Source organism: Giraffa tippelskirchi, chromosome 12, assembly GCF_054371585.1.
Source record: "Giraffa tippelskirchi isolate mGirTip1 chromosome 12, T2T-mGirTip1v1.2.pri, whole genome shotgun sequence".
Lineage (NCBI taxonomy): Eukaryota > Metazoa > Chordata > Mammalia > Artiodactyla > Giraffidae > Giraffa > Giraffa tippelskirchi.
In genome coordinates, this window is record NC_137286.1 from 26,940,938 (window position 1) to 26,963,767 (window position 22,830).

At 36.9% G+C, this 22,830-nt stretch overlaps 1 protein-coding gene and 1 pseudogene across 5 annotated transcripts in view; both read right to left on the reverse strand.

Moving 5' to 3' along the window:
* Positions 1-22,830, reverse strand: part of SCFD1 (sec1 family domain containing 1) — a 111,461-nt gene that overhangs the window by 26,037 nt on the left and 62,594 nt on the right. For all 5 annotated transcript variants that reach the window (XM_081548053.1, XM_081548051.1, XM_081548049.1 and 2 more), the window contains 5 exons: positions 21,983-22,079; positions 16,973-17,043; positions 13,768-13,847; positions 7,252-7,314; positions 5,335-5,410 (listed from right to left, as the gene is read on the reverse strand). In XM_081548053.1, the coding sequence (XP_081404179.1) occupies positions 5,335-5,410; positions 7,252-7,314; positions 13,768-13,847; positions 16,973-17,043; positions 21,983-22,079 (387 nt within the window). The remainder of the gene's footprint in view (positions 1-5,334; positions 5,411-7,251; positions 7,315-13,767; positions 13,848-16,972; positions 17,044-21,982; positions 22,080-22,830) is intronic.
* On the reverse strand, positions 10,726-13,042 carry LOC145528870 (oxysterol-binding protein-related protein 9-like; annotated as a pseudogene).

Consider the following 22,830-nt stretch of genomic DNA (forward strand, 5'->3'; position numbering starts at 1 on the left):
AAAACAAGACTGGGAGCAGACTCTGGCTCAGATCATCACCTACCTCCTTATAGCAAAATGCAGGCTTAAACTAAAAAAAAGTGGGCAAAACCACTAGGCCAGTCAGGTACAACTTAAATCAAATCCCCTATGAATATGCAGTGGTGGTGACAAACAGATTCAAGGGATTAGATCTAGTAAAGAGAGTGCCTGAAGAACTATGGACAGAGGTCTGTAATACTGCACAGGAGGCAGCGAACAAAACCATCCCAAATAAAAAGAAATACAAGAAGGTGAAGTGGTTTTCTGAGGAGGTTTTACAAATAGCTGAGGAAAGAACAGAAGTGAAAAGCAAGGGAGAAAGGGAAAGGTATACCCAACTAAATGCCGAGTTTCAAAGAATAGCAAGGAGAGACAAGAAGGCCTTCTTCCATGAACACTGCAAAGATATAGAGGATAACAACAGAAGGGGAAAGAACAGAGATCTCTTCAAGAAAATTGGAAATATCAAAGGAACATTCCATCCAAAGATGGGCCAAATAAAGGACAGAAATGGTAATGACCTAACAGAAGCAGAAGAGATCAAGAAGAGATGGAAAGAAGAACTATACAAAAAAAGGTCTTAATAACCCAGATAACCACAATGGTGTAGTCTCTCACTCAGAGCCAGACATTCTGGAGTGCGAAGTCAAGTGGTCCTTAGGAAGCACTGCTGCCAATAAAGCTAGTGGAAGTAATGGAATTCCAGCAGAGCTATTTGAATCCAAAAGATGATGCCATTAAAGTGCTGTACTCATCATGTCAGCAAATTTAGAAAACCCAGCAGTGGCCACAAAACTGGAAAAGATTAGTCCTCATCCCAATTCCCAAGAAAGGCAGTACTGAAGAATGTTCAAACCACTGGACAATTGCCCTCACCTCCCATGCTAGTAAGGTTACACTCAAAATCCTTCAAGCTAGGCTTCAGCAGTATGTGAACTGAGAACATCCAGATGTTCATGCTGGGTTTAGAAAAGGAAGAGGAACTAGAGATCATATAGCCAACATCTGCTGGATCACAGAGAAAGCAAGAGAATTCCAGAAATTGACTAAGCTAAAGCCTTGGACTGTGTGGATCATAACAAACTGTGGAAGATACTTCAGTTCAGTTCAGCTCTTTGCGACCCCATGGACCACAGCACGCCAGGCCTCCCTGTCCATCACCAACTCCCGGAGTTTACCCATACTCATGTCCAATGATTTGGTGATGTCATCCAACCATCTCATCCTCTGTTGTCCCCTTCTCCTGCCTTCAACCTTTCCCAGCATCAGGGTCGTTTCAAATGAGTCAGCTCTTTGCATAAGGTGGCCAAAGTATTGGAGTTTCAGCTTCAACATCAGTCCTTCCAATGAACACCCAGGACTGATCTCCTTTAGGATGGACTGGCTGGATCTCCTTGCAGTCCTAGGGACTCTCGAGAGTCTTCTCCAACACCCCAGTTCAAAAGCATCAATTCTTCAGTGCTCAGCTTTCTTTATAGTCCAACTCTCACATCTATACATGACTACTGGAAAAACCATAGCCTTGACTAGACAGACCTTTTTTGGCAAAGTAATGTCTCTGTTTTTTAATATGCTGTCTAGGTTGGTCATAACTTTCCTTCCAAGGAGTAAGCGTCTTTTAATTTCATGGCTGCAGTCACCATCTGCAGTGATTTTGGAGCCCCCAAAAATAAAGCCAGCCACTGTTTCCACTGAGAGGGGAATAGCAGACCATCTTATCTGTCTCCTGAGAAACCTGTATGAGGGTCAAGAAGCAATAGTTACAACTCAGTATGGGACAACTGACTGGTTCAGGATTGAGAAAGGAGTATGACAAGGCTGTTTATTGTCATCCTGTTTATTTAATTTATATGCTGAGCACATCATGAGAAATGCCAGGCTGGATGAGTTACAAGCTGGAATCAAGACTGGCAGGAGAAATATCAATAACCTCAGATATGTGCCACTCTAATGGCAGAAAGTGAAGAGGAACTAAAGAGCCTTTTGATGAGGGTGAAGGAGGAGAGTGGAAAAGCATGTTTAAAACTCAGTATTACAAGATAGCCAATGGGAATTTGCTGTATGACTCCGGGAACTCAAACGCAACTTGTTAACAACCTAGAGGGGTGGAATGGGGTGGGAGGTGGGAGAGATGTTCAAGTGGGAGGGGACATGAGTAAACCTATGGCTGATTCATATTGATGTTTGGTAGAAACCAACACAATACTGCAAAGCAATTATCCTTCAATTAAGAATAAATAAATTAAAAAAAATATTACAAAAACTAATATCATGGCATCTGGACCCAACACTTCATGGCAAACAAAAGGGGAAAATGTGGAAGCAGTGGCAGATTTCCTCTTCTTGGGCTCTAAAATCACTGGGGATGGTGACTGCAGTCGTGAAATTAGAAGATGATTGCTTTTTGGAAGGAAAGCTATGACAAACCTAGACAGTGTGTTAAAAAGTGGAGACATCACTTTTTCAAAAAAGGTCCATATAGTCAAGGCTATGGTCTTTCTAGTAGTCAGGTACAGATGTGAGAGCCGGACAATAAAGAAGCCAGAGCACAGAAGAATTGATCCTTTTGAACCGTGGAGCTGGAAAAGACTCTTAAGAGTCCCTTTGAAAGCAAGGAGATCAAACCAGTCAATCATCCCTGAATATTCTTTGGAAGTGATGGTGAAGCTGAAGCTCCAATACTTTGGCCACCTGATGCAAACAGCTGACTCACTGGAAAAGACCCTGATGCTGGGAAAGATTGCAGGCAGAAGGAGAAGAGGGAGACAGAGGATGAGATGGTTGGATGGCACTACCTATTCAATGGACATGAACTTGGGCAAACTCCGGGAGATGGTGAGGGGCAGGGAAGCCTGGCATGCTCCAGTTTGTGAGGTCGCAAAGAGTAGGACACAACCTGGCAACTGAACAACAACAACCTCATACAACAGCCAGTGTGTCTGACAAAAGTCAGACATAATCTTAGAAACTAGTGGTTCTTCCTCTGTCTCACATATAAAATCATTCTGTCCATAGCTGATGATAAGCAGAGCAGACTAGATTCTCTCCTAGATAAGACTCTACTCTTTTTTGAGGCTCTTCAAACTCTTTTTCAACTGGGCCTTGCCTTTTGGACTTCTGTGTCCATCTTTGCATTATCCACTTTTAGAAAGAAATCTGCTAAGTCAGTTTATAGCCAGAACCCACATCTCCCTGGTGTCTTCCCATCCTTGGTATCTTTTTGGTTTCCTCACCTTCTACCACCTCTCAGGTGATGTCCAGTTACATTAGCTTGCCTTCATCAAGAATCCTGTTAGGTTGGTTTAGCCAGAATCGTCCTTCAGCGCTAATGTTTTCTCTTAGTAATTTTCCATCCACCGATACCTACACCGTGCTACTGAGCTCGAATTTCCCACTTTTCCCTGACGTATTTAGAGTTAAGCCCAATCTCTCTCCCAGACTTCAAAACCCCACTGCAGTGGTCCCAACGTTGGTCTTTCACAATGGTCCCCCTGAATAAAGTCTGCCTTACTGTACTTTAGCAACTGTCATGAGTAACTTCTTTTTTAACAAGTGCTAGGTTCAACTGTAAGTACAGCATGTTGGTCACTAATGTGTCCAACCTCCTGTTTTTATGCCTTTTCACCTTTAGCAGTCCACAAGAATAAAGATAAACTGACTCATGGAAGTACTGTGAACCAGTTATAAAATGGATTAAGTATTCAGTAGTGGCCTCTTACCAGAAGAGACAAAGAGAGGAAGGACTGAAAATAATTTCTAAGAGGGATAATGAAGCTAAAAAGTGTTCCCAAGTACTTAGAAAGCAATGCAATCTGGAATGTCTCTGAAGGAAAGTTAGGAAGTAATCAGCCTTTTAATTTAAACTTAAAAATTAAGATTTTTCACTGTTCTTCATTAACACTACAGGTTTTTACAATACAGTGTTATTTGCTTATTCAAACAAAAATTGAATACTTACTTAAGGCACACTGCTATGGAAAATTGAAAGATGGGAAAAAAAGTTTCTTGCCATCAAGAAGTAAAACAATACATGTTGGGGCTTCCCTGGTGGTCCAGTGGTTAAGAATCTGCCTGCCAATGTAGGGGACATGGGTTCGATCCCCTGGTTTGGAACTAAGCTCCCACATGCTCTGGGGCAACTAATAAGCCTGTGTGCCTCAACTACTGAATCTGCGCTCTAGAGCCTGAATTGCTACAACTACTGAAGTCCACATGCCTTAGAGCCCATGCTTGACAAGAGAAGCCACCTCAATGAGAAGCCCATGTACTGCAACTAGAGAAAGTCCGCATGTGGCAATGAAACCCAGCACAGCCAAAAACAAATTAAAAAAGCAAAACAAAAAACGACATATGTCAACTGTATCTCAATAAAAGTGGAAAAAAAAGAAAATATAAACATCAATATAAAATACCACAGGTAAATATAGTAAGAAAGATAAAAAGTGTGGAAGAAGTTTATTCTGAAAACAAGTAAACAATATTCAGATCTGAATAACTGATACTCTATTTCTTTTCTTAATTGGCCTTTAAAATCCTCACCACAAACTGAAGTATCTATGTGTGAAATATTATGTCTCAGGTTTGCCTTAAAATACTCCTAAAAACAACTAAAAAAAAATGTAAGTGGGGAAACAAGAATGGCACCATGTTGAGTATTGGAGCTTGGTGAAGGGTTCAGGAGAGCTTGACATACTAATGTGCATTTGAAAATTTCCGTAACAAAAAGTTAAAAACAAGTTCAGTTTGAAAAGAAACCAAAGCAATTAATGATCACTCTGAAGCAGAAATATCTATATACTAGAATAACAGAAAAACAACAGAAATACAAACATCATTAGAAGTCTTATGTTTAAAACTATTGTTCCAAAATGAAATGTGAAATCAAGCTATAGTTGCATTATTCCAAAACATAAATTCTATTTAAAATATTTTTAATTTACACAGGCCTTTAGACTATTAACTTAATATTCTCCTAATATATGTTAAAACTTAAATGATATGCATTTATGTAACAGTTCATTATTTTAAGATTAAGTTCATGTTTTTAACATTTTCACAAACCAGATAAAGGAAATCAAAATGTCATTAACGTGAGAAGAGTAAATTTTTAAAAAAATCATAATATTATAGAGTTCTGAATTATATATGTAAAATACTCTCATATTCTTGAACATATCAGTAAAGGACCCCTTGATTTCATTTTATTCCTAATTTTGTGCTTGAATACATCTAGAAGCTGCTCTAGCTAAGCAACCAACCTGTTAACATTTATATTCAAAAGTTACCAGTGTATTTTCTAACAGCTGTACTTACTTGCTGTTTCAATACCAGGTTCTTCACTCCTTCCATCACAAATTGTGATCCTGTATTCATGACTCGTGATAAGAGACTAGGTGCAAAAGAAGAGCATTGTGCTAAGTACAAATTCTCTCTCTGATTAACTACAAATAAAATACTTGTCTGATTACACAATACACGCTGATGAAGCTCACTGTGCCTACCACCTCTGCTTTCATTGAGCAGAAGTGACCTGAGAATGTCTAACTTCCATGGGTATCACTGCCACAAATTTATTTAACAATAAAACAGTAATAAAACATTCTGACTAGTCAATATCAATAAGATGTAAAACTAGAGCGCTGTCCTCAAAATGAACATTTTAATTGCTAAGCCTTAGCTACATATCAATATTTAGGCAAATAATTAGCTAAAAAGAATTCCTTGAATTTCCCGACTATCTTATGTTAAAACAATGTATTAAAGATAGTAATCCGGAATATTAAAAAAAAAGTATATACATGTACAACTGAATCACTTTGCTGTAGAGCAAAAACTAACAACATTGTAAATCAACTATATTCAATTTAATAAAGATAGTAATTAAGACGACTCGCTTTAGGAGTTCAAAACACACTGGCATATTGAAAACATGTATGTCTGGGAGTTTTTGAATAGGTCAGAAATTACAATATTCTCTATATCATAGCTGCTAGATCTAGTACTCCACTGTACACTCTGCTGCCCCATACACAAAATCTATCATATAAAAATGTGAAGCACAAAATGCTCGATGAATTTTACCTCAACTCAGTAAGAATGTCCAGTGTCTGTATTTTACCAACAAAAATAACACAGATGACTTACCATATTGGTTTTATATTTGTGGTTCAAAAAGTATTTTATGTGGAATCAAAGGGTATTTTGTGGGACAGAATGGAAATCTTGCATTTTAATATTAGAAGGCTAGAGAAGGCCTTCAAATCATCCTAGATTTTCTTATAACACATTTTATTAAAATCCGCAACTACAAAGTCCGTAAGAAATCTAATAGGCTTTTAAGATTCAGTAAGGTTTTAGGACAGAAAATTGGAAAGCCTATTTTATTAAATACATGTAAGTAGTTTTCCAAATATATTTTCATTTTCCCTATCCTGTCCTCTTCCCCTCTGAAATGAAGAGATGGGCAGGATGGAAATCATTTCTTTAACAGAAACAAGAAAACGTAGTCTCTGTTAGAGTGACTAGTTCTGAGGTGATTCCCAGGTACCAGGTAGCTCCGAGGGAGTAAGAGTGGTAACCCGCACAGCACTGTCTGAAGATGAGGCCAGCTGGATTCATTTTGCCAAGCGCTTACATGTTCCTGCCTTAGGCCAAGTGCTTTTCTTTTCTGGAAATTGTTTCATTAAAATCGGCAGCTCAGAGTAGGGCTAGGGTGAACCTGTTTTCCTCCAGTTTCATGCTTTTGTTCTAAGCTCCAAAAAGTAAGCTAGGAATTTGAAGCTAGTATGGTGCTTGAAAAGAGCAGTTAGAATCACTTTGTTCAGCTCCTCTGAAAATCACACATACTGTACAGGATTTTTTGGGAGTCAGAAGTCACACCCAGCCCTGAGTACTTCCTCTCTATCATTTAGCAGTATGCCTAGTTCCATCTAGAAGCTAGGTCTTGAATGTCTGTAATATCAACACTGATAGAAATTCGTGTATCTTCTGAAAATGAAAAACATGTCTTAACAAGGAAATATATGAAGCCCTACCATGTAAAATACATTAATTTACATTTTAAAATTAGAATTTAACCTACCTAAGGAAGCCAAAAAGCATGCTGACATTTGTTCTATATCACAACGAAAACTTTCTGCACACGAAATGTCACACTGTTTTCAAGGCATAAAAGTTCAATTATGGTTGGAGTACTAGACTTATTCAATCAGAATTATTAAAAATACTTACCCCATTGGCTTAGTGGTTGTGTTGCCATAGCTGGTGGGAGCTGAAGCCATCTTGGCAAAAGCCCTATGAAATAAGAAAGTTATATTTAAAAGTTGATTAGTTGAGCTAACATTTAGTATCACAGCATTAAAATATTTATTAACTAGGCATTAAAATATTTACTAATCATAAGCTTTACTATGCAGTTTCTGAAAAGAAATAATTTTTCAACTAATACAATGTTTCAGTACAATTAGCACAATTATACCAACACTGATTATATAATCTGTAACCATGTAAAATAATGTTCAAATACAGAGCAATTGTTACCAAACCACTGAAATTCTTTAAAAACCATGAATTCATTATTAGTTTCACAAACTTAAGGATCATTAACATGAAATAAAAACTTTCTGTTTTAAAAGAACAATCATGTACTGATTAATCTCTTTACTGTTCTCCACATTCCATACTCCCACATTCCCAGACACATGCCTTGACTAATGCTGTCCTGTCCTCTGGAGATACAGATTCACTGTATTCTCCAATAAAACCTGTACATTTCCTTTTAAGATTCAGCTCAAAATCACTTTCTTTATTAATGCTATTCTAATTCTGTTACTCAGTTATTTTTCCTTTTAGTTACATATACACTTTTATATTGAACTGCATAGAGTCATTTATTTTCAGATCTTTCTAAATGTACAGAATGTTTTTGCTATAGAATTTTTGAAGGCTGCACAAAAATATGGCACTTAGCTGCATTTCAAAAAATATTTTCCTTCTAGGAATATGTCCACTATAGAGAATCCAGAAAACAGAATGCTCCTAGAAGACCTCTACCACTTAGAAGTAAACACTGTTAAGATTTTGGCATTTATTCTTCTAATCTTTCAACATATGTATATACAACATATATGATTTAAAAACAAAATCAGTATCATATTGTACACACTACTCTTTAATGTTTTAATAACAGCATGCCGTAAATATTTTTATGCAAATCAGTATTCTTTTATAATTCCTAATCATTTCCAATGCTTTAGTCAATGGAAAAAAAATAATTTATCTGAATACAAGAAGATTTAATGAGAGTTAATAAAAAGAATGGAAATCGCTAAGATTTGAAGATGAAACACTAAAAATATACTATTTCAATCTGGACAAAATTTGTTGATACCATTAGAGAAATTCCAAACACGAAAGTCACAATTTCGTTCAGAAAGGAGGATGTGAATCAACGGTTTTCAGCAGTAGACTGGAATTTCTGCCTTTAACAAAAATTTACTTTTCACTAGAAACAACAATATCTAAATACAAATAATATGTTATCTCTAAGCAATAAAGGGTTAAATAAAGAGTATTACATTTATATGGCTGAATATCAAGCAAATACTAAATACAACCATTGGAGACTACAGCTAATCCTTAAGCCACATGGGCTTGGAACTGTGCAGTCCACTTATATTTTTATCAATAAATACATACTGCAGTACTACATGATCTGCGGTTCGTTGACTCCTCAAATGAGGAATCAGGGATACTGAGGGCCAGCCCATTGTAAAGTAATACTTTGATTTTTAACTGTGTGGAGGATTGGCATCCCTAACTCCCAGGTTGTTCTAGGGTCCGCTGTATTTAAGACAATGAAAAACTGGCATGATGAAAGTTAATGGAAAACTAGAACACAAACTGCATTTGTAACAGTGACTTCCTGATTAAAAAATATCTAATATGCATAAAAGGATAAACACTAAGGGTTACTTGTAGACTGTGAATGGGGAGATTACAGGTAATTTTTTACTTTCTTTATACCTTTCTGAGTTTTCTAAAATATTCTTCAATAAACTGGTATAACCCTTATAATGAGAAAGAAAAATGTTAGAAATCAGAAATTATATATTTTACCATGTAAAATGATGCCCAAGATTGTCTTCACTCTTTTAACATCAAATGTTTGATTAGGGAGTTCCACATAAGTCACAATGTAAACACAACACCACATACGACAGCCAAATGTGTAAGTGTATATGTTATAAAAATTGGAAAAAATGGTTTCCAGTTCCTTCTGTTAAACTAAGACTTGTTGTCTACTTTTTTCTTATAAGAATACAATAAAATAAAAACAAAACTTGAAAAAATAAACCAAAGTATAGATAATAAAAAGCACTCATAAACTCACAACTCAGAGATATCTGCTGTTAACAATTTGGTACGTGTCTCATACTATGCACGTTTTTTGATACAGTTGAGGTCAAAAAACATATTCAATCCCCAACTCTTAAAAAAATAATTATTTTAAGAAATAATTTAAAGGTATTACTGAAGAAAATTTGGAAAATAAAGAACCCAAAAGGTAGAAAAAAATTCTACTACTTGGATTTACCCACTATTAGCATTTAAGTGAATGTCATTTTAGTTATGCTTTATATGTATATATGTGTATATCTACACACACACACACGCATGCAGATAAATGGAAAGGTAAGAGGGGATTACACCATAAAAAATGTCATCCAAGTTTGGCTTAAGCACTGCCTACCCAGAGGCTTTCCCTGATATCAACAAATTTTAGCTAATACCCCCAACAAGTTAAGATCTTATCACTTAGTTTTATTTTCTTTATATCACTTAATATGGTGAATATGGTTTAACACAACTCTGTTCATTCATTTGCTTATTTGTTGACATATTGTTCAACACAGATGTAAATTCAATGAAAGCCGAGGCCTTCCCTAGCATGTTCACTATTATATTCTTAATGTTTAGAAGAGTCCCTAGTCACTGAGACAAAGGAAGTTATTTATCAAACAAATCACTGAAGAGTAAACTATATTTTCACTTTATAACATACATAGCCATTTCCTGATGGTCACTGAACAAGTCTTCCACAACATGATTTTTTTGTGATTGTTGGAAAAATTACTTTATGAAGCCTTAAAAGCATTCAGTACAATTAAACTGTGGCAGAGTTAGGTACAATTTAGTTCAATTCCAAAATAAAAGCTATTTTAGGTGAGACCATGAAATTTCCTAACACGGGATTTTAATACATTGTGCTAAATTTTCTAAACTCAGAGGAACTGATATTTACAGTAAATGGAGTATTTATGAAAAAGCTGGCACCAGCTATATTATATATATGTATATATAGAACCCAAGATTATATGAACTAGGTAACAAATGTTGTACATCTCAATAGGTACTAGAACGCAGAGTTTAAGACTGGGATTTACACCATGGGATTTGGAAAAGGAGCTGACATCTTATTTTCAAAACCTGAAGTTTTTCTCAAGACCAAAATCAACACTATAACTGCCAGACAGGAAAAAGGGAAGCTTTGCTTGCTTTAATGTTCCTCTGCATCAGAAAGTCCACTATCCCTGAGATAGGAACCACTGCGATAAGAAGGGAGTGAATAGGTTCTCCCAAAGGAAGACTGTTGCTTAATTATGCCTCCTGCCCTGGAACCAGGAGCAAACTGTGTTTCCCAACCTAATGCTTGGCAGGACCAAGATGTTTCAGTGATGGTTCATCATAAACCCAGCATTCTCCATCTTCATGAAACAACCTGTCTCCCACTGAATTTCCTTTTCCTTCCTTTCTTGGGCTTCTGCTCTTTGTCTTTCTTCAAGTCTATACTTCAGCTGCTGCATCAATGTCTCTGATTTTTAAGTTGAAAGTGACATCTTTCTAAAGGCAGCGAGATTCATATTCATTCTGATCTTCCAGCTTCCTCACTTTCTTCTTCATTATAGGCAACTTCTTGGTATCTATAAAAACTATATTTCCCCCTGTTGAGTATTTTGCATACATTACACCATTCCATTCCCCTTCAATTGAGCAGAAAGACTTCTTGTCATTTGGAGAAAAAATCTCAGAGGTAATAATTCTGAGCTTCTTGGGCCCATAGAAAGGTTTAGTGTGGAAGATGGTATTTGCACTATAGCCAGTTTTGTAACAATTAATATTGCTTTCTCTGCCTAGTTCCACCCAGGGCACTGTGAGGACAGACCTGCCGTAACCATTGGGGAATGTGAGAATGTAATGTTCATCATGCTCTAGACACGAGACACAGCCCTGCCCTATGTTGTGCACCCCAACTGAAATCCTGGGGAATTTTGACTTGGTCCAGATATGGAGAAGGCAATGGCAACCCACTCCAGTACTCTTGCCTGGAAAGTCCCATAGATGGAGGAGCCTGGTAGGCTGCGGTCTATGGGGTTGCTAAGAGTCAGCACGACTGAGCGGCTTCCCTTTCACTTTTCACTTTCATGCATTGGAGAAGGAAATGGCAACCCACTCCAGTGTTCTTGCCTGGAGAATCCCAGGGACGGGGGAGCCTGGTGGGCTGCCGTCTATGGGGTCGCACAGAGTCGGACACGACTGCAGCGACTTAGCAGCAGCAGCAGCAACCAGATATGAGCATGTCATATAATATGACATAATAAAACACAGCATAAAAGGCTGAAATGGGTGATGATGAGAAACCTGCTCAGCCATGAATGTTACACTATTCTTGAAAACCCAGGGAACTGGTCCTTCTGAAACTAGCTCTGCATTCTCTTCAGTATCATTTAGTAACGTGCACTGACACTGAAAGATTTCACCCAAAATGGGGTTGTGTGGCTTTTTGGTAACTGATCCTTTCCTTCCTTTGTGAAAGGTTGAGAGATACCATTTCACAACTTGAACCATTCAGTCTCTGCATCCTTCTGGTCACTAATACAAACAGGTCCGGATGTGTAAAAAAGTCTGCATACGTTTCTAAGAGAGATCTTTTTTCAAGAATAAATGTTGGAAGAACTACCTTCATAAGATCCATTCCAAGTCTAACCTGTGACAACAGATGCATGATAACACTCTTGTGCTCTTCCACTGACCCTGCCTCCCCTTCGTCATCTCTATCATCATGTGAATCGAAAAGGTCAGCATCACTTGTTCCATTGGACATGGAAGAATTAAGTGATTCTGTGGTATTTGGGCACTTTAGACTATTTCCCAAGCAGCTGTGTGTCAAGATTGAGGCAGATCCAGAGGAATCTATTAAGTGTTTTGGGGATAAGCCACTCTGACGGAATTCATCTGCATCATAGAATTCATCTTCATTGCTAGAGTAAAAGAACTCTGGGACTTTGTTTGGACAAGTTGACATGGCTTGGATAAGTCAGACTGCCACTAGGTAGTGAGTGGCCACTGCCTATACTATTTGGTGTTGGAGTCTGATAATGTCCCAAGGTTGCTAATACAGGTCCAACTGGTAGAGAAGATGGATGCTGCTCTGACTTACACAACTGAGTAGGTTCTGGAGGTAAGACAGTCTGGGAAGGCACTGTGTTGACCACAGGTTCCAAGGGACTATTGCACCCACAGGATTAATAGTACTTATAATTCTATCTGCATGATTCTCTGCAATATACTGGTCTTTAGTGATCTGCAGCAACACAATGCAGTGTTTAATTAATTCTATCATGCTATTTGTTGTCTCTTTGAGGGTTTCACTTTTCTTTCTCTGTTTATCATCTTTGCAATTTTGAAGTTTGTCATCAGAAAGCTTCCACTGTTCTATCAAGATCTGTAGGTAAGTATCAGCCTCTGTAAGCTTCTTATTAAAGTCTTGGACACTAGGAACAAATCCTGAATCCAAATCCCCAGGGGGCGACGGGATGGAGGCAGGGAGAGAATCACACTCACGCCCAAGGCCTGGACAAGCAGCAGGGTCACTGGGAACTCAAGGATGGGAGCCAGGCCCTGCCCCAGACCCTCCAGGAGTGGGTCTAATCATTCCGCAAGTGGCCAGCAAGAAAGCCATTCACCAAGGCCCCAGCCCTCTGTGCCTCCAGGGGAGGGAGCCGAGGGCCGCTTCCGAGCACCCCTCTTCGTCCCCCTCTGCTGAATCAACCCACAACATGATTTGTAATGACTCAGTTGCATTCCTTGTAGAAATGATATAATTTCAACCCTATTCCTTGACAATCAGGTTGATTTTCAAAATTTGATTATTATAACTGCTTCTAAGATTTTGTAACTCCAGTTTCTTCTTTGGGATTAATTCTTAAGAGAAAGCTAGGTCAAAGCTATTCCTTTTAAAAATACTTTTTATACCAGTGATCAAAATCTTGACAATTTATATTTTTAATAGTGCAGTATAAATGCATCAATTTTCCTGGATCTTTGGCACATTTTCTAAATCTTGACATTATATTAATCTGTATTTCTCTGATACTAGTGAAATTAAAACATCTTAAAAATGTTTTAGAGCTATTTGACTCAAAACATTTCAGTCTTTGACTTTTTCATCTCACACCAGTGAAGAAAGTATAGCAAAAAAAAAATGTCTAGGAAAGAAAGGCAGCACTATTTTATATAAAGCTGTGGAAAGAGTGGGGGAGATAAAGAAATATTTATGCCATTGAACAACAACAAAGAATACTAAGGCACTGTTAATTTTCTTGGTAACATTTCCAGTTATTTTGGAACTTGACTTCCACTGTACTTGCTTAAATGATAGGAACTTAAGAATAAAACAAAACTTACTTCCACTGTTTGATATATTGTAAGGGATTAAGGTTGCATCCTGCATCAGTTAAAGCTTTTTTGTACTGCTCCAAATCAGCCTGAAATAGGAATACAACAAAAATCTTTACTTTCATGAAAGAGACCATTTTGTTTGTCATCATCTGATTAATCAAAAAGTTAGACTAAAGGCATGAGCACCTGAGTAAGTGGAGTGGTACCTTAAGGGAGCATCTAAATGAGTAACCAAGACAAAAATCACATACAATGAAAACTACATACAATGAAAATTACCTTTGACAAGCTCCCAAATCACCTATGCGGTATGGTGTTTTGTCATCCCTCAGCAAGCCCAACAGAGTTAAGTTTTTCGTCTACTGTTGACATAGATTGTTTGTCCTTGGAATAAGCATTAAATGAAAGATCTGGCTCGATCAAGAATATTTCAAAACTGGAAACATGGAATGACGCTGACTTAGGGGAAACACAGAAGAATCAGGTGGTCCCATCTCATATTCACTGTAAATGTACAAAGTTATTAACTGAACAGCAGGTGACCTACACTTTTTGAATAGTTAAATAGTTATCTTTCTTAGTCTTTTATTTCCTAATGAGTAAACTCCAGTTGACTTTATGTCACAGGAGCTATCACAGCAACTCCATTATAAAAATTTTCTAAGAAAAAGAAACTTTTAAGCTCACCATCAATCAGAGATGTTCACTACTTCATATTCTGGGAGCTATTAATCTGACAGTGAGCTTCCCTGGTGGCTGAGAGGGTCAAGAATCTGCATGCAATGCAGGAGACCCAGGTTTGATCCCTGGGTTGGGAAGAGTCCCTGGAGACGGGAATGGCTAACCACTCCAGTATACCTATCTGGAGAATTCCATGGACAGAGGAGCCTGGTGGGTTATAGTCCATGGGGTTGCAGAGTCAGACACAAGTGAGCAACCAACACTTTCAATCTGACATAAATAGTCAAAATTTGCCTCAAGCCTCTTAATGATTACTTATAAAAAGACAGAATTCTTACCAAAAATAAATAAAATCATATATTCCTGGGCTTCCCTGATAGCTCAGTTGGTAAAGAATCTGCCTGAAATGCAGGAGACCCTAGTTTGATTCCTGGGTTGAGAAGATCTGCTGGAGAAGGGATAGGTTACCCACTCCAGTATTCTTGGGCTTCCCTTGTGGCTCAGCTGGTAAAGAATCTGCCTGCAATGTGGGAGACCTGGGTTCAATCCCTGGGTTGGGAAGATCCTCTGGAGAAGGGAATGGCTACCTACTCCTGTATTCTGGCCTGGAGAATTCCATGGATTACATAGGCCATGGGGTTGCAAAGAGTTGGACACAACTGAGCAACTTTCACTTTCATATATTCCTAGGAAAATATTATAAATAGGTTATTAGAATCCCTTAAGCTATAGGTACACCCCCATTAATGACAGAGATCTTCCTAGAAAGAAACCTATATTGTAGTCACCCCTCATCAGCAGTTTTGCCTTCCAGGTTCCAGCTCCTGTGGTCAACTAAGGTCTGAAAATACAAATGGAAATTCCCAGAAACAAACAATTCATGAATCTTAAATTGTGCCCTGTTTGGAAAAGCAGAATGATATCTTATGCTGTCCTGCTCAGTCCTGCCCCAAGCAGTGACATCCTCTGCTCCTGATATCTAACCATCAACATCATCATGCCTTGATGACACAGGATCACCTGAAGCGGATGATTCTCCTTCACGTTAGAAGGCCCATAGTAATCTAATGCTACCTCTCAATGCCTATGTCATTCACCTCATTTCATCTCATCACACAGGCATTTTATCAGCTGACATCATCATCATGAGAAGGATGAGTATAATACAATATATTTTGAGAGAGAGTCTACATTCACATAACTTTTTATTATGGCATATTGTTATAATTATTCTATTTTATTAGCCATTTTTGTTAATCTCTGTGTCTAATTTATAAATTAAACTTTTATCATCAGTATGTATGTATAGGAAAAAACAGTACACATGGTAGTGAGGGGGCATTTGGTACTATTCATGGTTTCAGGCATCCGACGGGGGTCTTGGATTATATCTCCCTTGGATAAGGGGGGGACTACTGTACTTTCTAACTAAATTAAAAGTCAAGAGACATATTCCTAGGATAAAGCAGAATTGACCTAAAGCAAATACTGGTTTACTTTTCTGTTTTAACATGTCAAACAAAAATAAGCCTCACAATCTACCAGACATCAGAAAAATAATTGCTATCAGCAAAGGAAAGCAGTTTACAACAGCTGTATCATTCTAGGTGTCTTTCCCAAGGTTCTTATGCTAGTTGCTCATCTAGTAAAACTATACAAGTTAATATTAGAAAGAGTTAACAGGTCTCCAATGCAACAACAATACCAAAAATCACTGCTTTCCTTCACAGTAAGTCAATTACATCTGCACACTTAAAAACATTTTTTTCCCTCAAAAGCAGTTGACGGCTCATTAAAGAAAAAGAAAACAACAAAATATCCCACATCTACTCTTCCAGTGAGGGAAAAAAAAAAAAAAAAACTAGAAAGGAAAATTGATCATTTTCCAATCATTCTTAGAAATTTATTCTAATATAAAAGTAGCTTTTTTTTACTTTAGTATAAAATTTCAACACTACTTTTATATGAATCATATGACAGATGTGAATCTGAAGTTTAATCTTATGAAATTACAGTATTTATTTAACTTCTGGAACTTAAGTTATTTTCCTCCAAGTGACTTCTCTGTATTTTATAAAGGACATTAGTTTTAAACAACTGCAAAATATTATCAAACTTTTCGGTTAAAGCTCAATTCCTTGTAAGTATTAGTGGCTACAGCTTAAAGAAATTGAACTTCCAGGATCATCACATCATGAAAAATGGTAAGCTCAATCTTTCAAAAAAAGTGGAGCAAACTTGGTTAACTTAGTTTAGAATAGTTATTTCCAGAAATAAGAATTTTGGCCACCTGAATTCTGTTCGTGTTCAAACAACTTAAAAGTGGTGAGATATTTTGTGAGTAAATCGTTCTCTTGGTGATGAATACTGCTATAAAATTCAGCAGTAAATAGAACTAGCCTTAAGAAACTGTTTTTCTTTTAAAGGAAGGAATGAAATGATCATTTGACCAAAGTGATTTTTACTTCTATTTTTGAAACAAGTGAGTATCCCCCCCCTTCCTCCCAATAACTGAATACAGAGGACATACCTCAGAAGGCGCTTGCTGTGCACTTATGTAATAGATAAGAAACAGCCTCATTTTATCTTCTGGAGTTCCTGCTACAAAGGGGAAACATGAGAAAAAAAGACTTTCATAATTCCAGTTGTTATGTATTACAGTCAATACTATAGACTCAAGGCATACATAATTGTGACAAAATAAGCTTCTTGATTCAAATGATTTAACGTTATAGGCACTAAATTACAACCACGTAAAATACAGATATGGAAAAAGATGAAATATTACAGGATTACCATCTGCAGTCTATCTTCCAAACTGTCTATAATGTTGAGATTAATTTCTCAGATATAAACTCAAAAAGAAAAAAAACGGTATAGGTAGGATAATCATGTAATTCTAAACAGTACCCTTTTGAAATGAAAAGGGGGATGCTAAATAATACTTATGTAAGGACAACTTGGTATAAAGATGGGACTATCCTAGGAAACCAGTTGCATGCTCCCCCTGCCAGGCACTTCTTTATGAAACCTTGCTGGCTAAAATCATCTAACTGAGCCCAAGGTCATACTTCTGAGATTGGAGTCACTAAATAAATATACATTTCTCCTCCTTTTGAAAGGTTTATGAAGATTTGGAAAAACCATATGTTTATACTATAGTAAATTCCACTGTATTATGTGGATTATATTTGCCTGCAATTTTAGGACAAAATAAAAGATTTCAGAGAAATTTCTTGCTTCCAGTGAGTATTCTGAGTTACTTCTCCTACTATCCAAAGCCTGGGACTGTCCAGAGAATCTTTATTCTCCCCTCAGTTACTGGCTGTGCTCTGGTGCAAAGTGATAAGACGTTCTCAAGGATAACTCAGTTTCACTATTCAACAAATACCAATATGCATTCTCACTTCAAAGTGTATCCCAACATGTAAGACCTCAGAATTGTTATACTTCACTATAGAATAAAAACAAGAATAATTTTTTCAAAACATACTGACTGATGGCCCATTGATTTTTTTTTTATCTTCAAATTATCCTTACTCCCTAAATATGACAAAGACTTGGTAAGAAAGATGAAAGACAGACTCTCCTAAGTTTTTATGTTTACAAATAGATATTGTATTTTAAGCATTCTGAAGTGGGTTACAGGATGCAGAATCTTGTTTAAATCCTAGAAGAAAGCTGGTATTTTTGTTTTAACAGGTAATTAGCCTATCTGGGTTCAGGCGAAAGTTCCTACCAGCCTCTCTGAGTTGTGGTTCTATCAATGGACTCTATTTTCAAAACGTCTGCAGTGCTACTCTGCTCTGTCTCACTGCCCAGCAGCCAGTATAGGAATTTGGACGTCATCTTGTCCTTCACTTCTCAGTCCTTGGATCAGATTTAGGCATGTGTAGGATCAGATTTAGGCATGAACAACTCAGAGGTGAGCCCAGGAATTCATTAACAACTTTATGGGGTTGCTTTCCTGAGCTCCTTCCTTCCTTCTGTAACCTCCCTGGTACTTTTCAGATCCCTTGGCCTTCCCTTTTTGGTGCTCCAGCCAGAAAACTTTGGCTTTAGTTACCCTGCTCCATTTCCTGTAACTATGACAGAGCAGTCAGAGGACAAAGAAAGAAAGATGGATGAGGTTTGCTGTAGGCTCTTGGGGTAATGGCTCCTAAGATGAGAAAGGTTTCCCTCCCTCAGAGTTTTAGGGACCTGTGGGTCCCTGCTGTTGCTTTTAATAACCTTAGCATATAGCATGGCCTTTTCTAAGAGTGGGTGCTTATTCTGCTTAGAGAAGAACAGTTCCCACTCTTCAACAAGGAGAAACATATTTTATAATTTCAACAGGGTCAATGCCTTAAAGCCTCTGCTAAAATTTTTAAGTCATAGGATGCTAAGAATTGGAGGGCATGCAATGCTTATAATGGCATTAGTCATAGAGGAACTAAATGGAAATTGGAAAAATGTGTCCTTTACAACTGTGAGTACTTCAGAGTCCAGAGCTTGCAGCTAAAGGCTGGATCCTCCTGTCACATCCAAGTTTCTACTGCAACTGCTATTTTAAAGGCAGAGTTTCCTCATTGAATAATTTGATACTTCAGAGAAAAGTTCTAAGTATAATTCAGAGAGCTTTTTTCTCCCTGGAAAATTTGAGAGTAAGGTGTTGAACTGCTTTCTCACCATTCCCAAATGTTAAGGGCATTCTCCAATATAGTAACTTCAAAATAACAGAATATAACAGCCTATCAAAATCAGAAAATTAGTGTTGGTCCGTTACTACCATCTAATCCTTAGACGTCACTCCAAGTTTCGCCTACTGTCTCTATAATATCCTTTATGGGAAAAAGAATCATGTGTTGCTGCAAAGAGCTGTCATCTCTTACATACAGTTGTCTTCTGTATGAAATAGCTCCTCAAGTCTTTCTTGACTTCATGGCCTTGATAAAGATTCTAGGCTATTTTTTTCCTTCCTTTTGGTAGAATACTCCACAATCAATTTTTGACTGAATTTCCTCATGATTAGATTCAGGCTGTACATCTTTGACAGGAATACAACAAAAGTGATACTGTATTTGTTGTACTGAATCATTTGGGTGGTACACTATTTCAGTATGCCTCATTACTGCTGATGTTCAGTGTGATTACCTAATAAGTCATCTATCAGGCTTCTCCTCTGTCAAGTTATTTTTCTTCCTCTGTAAGTAATAAGTATTTTGTAGGGAGGTACTTTGAAACTATGCAAATAATCTGGAAAATTTCTATTTATTCATTAATTATATCTGTATGGACTCATGGCTTCCTATTTCATTCAGTATGTTATAATCTGTTATCATCATTGTTTATTTTGGTACTGTCATGATCTGGCCATTGGGGGCCTCTTCAAGCTGACTTTTGGGTTCTTTTTGACTCATTTCATCATGTTTTGAGTACTTTCCTTGCTTTCTGATCCAACACAATGTTTCAGGCTTATTTTGTACTTCCTCTCCCTAGAATCAACCATTTATTTCTCCAATGAGTCCTAGTGGAAAGCGGAATGTAGAAGCTAAAAGTTTTACTACTGGAGAAGTGTTGCTCCTCATCCTGCTCAAGTGCAGAACTAGGAAATGCATATATTTGAGTACACACACATAAAATCTATAGTTACTTCTCTATTTGACAAGTATTTAGTGAAAATACCAAGTCCACATCAGCACCTCCAATTCCAATATTACAGGTTTCATTCTAGTTTTCGTCCTTTTAATATCTGTAACTTTCTGACAATGGGAAGCCTGGCTCCCATTATATTATCTGATATATTTACTTATTTAACCAGTCCCCTGTATGTAACAAATATCCTAACTCTGCTACGGTCTGCTTGCCTGCATAGATGTCATCTCACTCCACTCTGGTTCTGATTCCCGAAAATGGACACACACACACGCCTGGCTATACTTCTCACCCCATCTGAGCCAATGCCTGATTTGTCCTGTGCAGGGTCACCTTCCTTAATCTGATAGGGCCCTCATGTCTAAGTCTAAGTTGCTTCAGTCGGGTCCAACTCTGTGCGACACCATAGACGGCAGCCCACCAGGCTCCCCCGTCCCTGGGATCCTCCAGGCAAGATCACTGGAGTGGGTTGCCATTTCCTTCTCCAGTGCATGAAAGGGAAAAGTCAAAGTGAAGTCGCTCAGTCGTGTCCGACTCTTAGTGACCCCATGGACTGTAGCCTACCAGGCTCCTCCGTCCATGGGATTTTCCAGGCAAGAGTACTGGAGTGGGGTGCCATTGCCTTCTCCCCTGCTGGGCTAAACTGCTCCCACATATGGACACCCTGATCACCTCACTTGGGACTCTGATACCTCAAGTTAGATTACCAACCCTCCCTCTACCTCATCTGTGGATGCCTTCTCATTCTGCTTGGGTTCTGACATCTTGTTCTGAACTAAAGTGGTACTTGGAGAAGGGAAGAACAACCCACTCTAATAATATTCTTGCCTAGGAAATTCTAAGGACAGAGGAACCTGGAGGGCTACAGTCCATGGGGTCACAAGACTTGGACATGACTTAGTGACTAAAGAACAAAAGTGATATTAGACTGCCACTGTGCATGAATGCCCACCTTGCTCTGCTCTATGTAATGTCTTTAAAAATGAATTGGTTTGAGAAAGTAAGGGAAATGAAAAAGGTTGTGATTGTTTTTTTAATCAGCATATTTTTGCTTAAACTTTACTCAAAACTGATTGTAAATAACAAGAAATAACTCTGAAGTGATGGACTTAGATATATGTCACATATTTTTTCACTGTAAAGTACACATACCTTCAAAATGTTATGTTCTCTCCACAAATCTAGCTTTTTATAAGTGTGAGCAATACTAGGGATTCTCAGAAATTTTTATGAATAGAACCCTTTAATTACAAACATTTCAAAAAAATTGTTTACCATCTTCCAACTTGATATAAAATCTGAAAGTCATAACCAAAATAATAACTCAAAAACCATTATCAGCTGAAGAACTTGTATGTAAAATGGAAGCTTAAGAGCTTATATGATTTTTATTCATTTTTGAAAAGAGCTGAGATCTGAATTGAAAACTCTTCTGAAATTATCAACAAGTCTCTGAAGTTTAGAGAATTTTATGCAGACTTCATGATCATTGTAATTGAGCACAATAATTAGATTATATATTCTAAGTACAAATAGTTATATCTTGTTTAAAGAAAATCTAACAAACATATATTTAGATAAATATAAAGGGACTGTCTACAGAGTTTCTTTAAAAGTGAACTGCCGAAGTATTTAAAACAGAATCAGTTTTAAATATTGATACATCTTTTTAGGAAGCTCTATAGGGTTATACCAAAGTAGAATGTGTGTCATGCTTGGTTTGAATGTTTTACCTTCAAATCTTGCTGGAGCCAGCAAAAATTGAGCTTCAAATAGCCCATTTAATTATCTCATTAATAGCAAAGACTGTGAGAAAAACAATAATTCTATTAAAATTTTACTCAAATTGAAATGCTGGATTCATCAGATGAAAAACTTACATTAACCTCAAATTTATGATACATACCATCAGGGTCTGATATTATATCTAGAAGAGATTTATCCAGAGTAGTTTTGCTCATTATTTTTTCTTCATATTCAAAATATACATCCAGTTTTCTTGCCTGTTTCAAAATACGTATCAGATTAGAGAACATTAAATAAAAACATACTAAAAACCTCTCTGCTTACTAGTGTCTATTTTCTATGATAATTTTAAAAACAAATGTTAATTTCCTAGAATTTACTTTTAACTATATACTTAGTGTAAAAAATGAGATTGACTATTTCATTTATATTTGACTTATAAATTTAGAATAACTCGGCATGTCTGTATGTTAACAAAGACAAAAATCACACAAATCTCAATTATTGCATTAGTAAGTAACTACCATACAAATAACACTATTTCATGCAAATTAACATCAAGTGGTCAAGTTATGTTTACTTTTTAGTAAGTAAATCCACATATTTTGATCCTAACTAGACAGAAAGTTATCCTAATTATTTTCAATGGCTTAAACTGTTCCTCTTTAATTTTCCCACTAAATACTTTGAACTTTAGATAATGCAAAAGTAGTCAAACTTGGCTTTTCTGTACAGCAGCTTTTCTAATTTAAAATCTGTTAATTAAAATTATCCAAATGAAGTTAACATGTTAGGATAATCCAAGGTAAATAAAAATCATGATGTATCTATTAGATTATGCTTCAGATAAGACAAGAGAGAGACAAGAACATGCTTTACTACTGAAGGTGTTACCAATCTAAGTAAAGTAGAAATCATTTATGAAATAAATGAGAACACAGAGATACTGATAAAGAATCAAAATATAAATACAGAATATAAATAAACATTAAATTAAGATGATAGAAT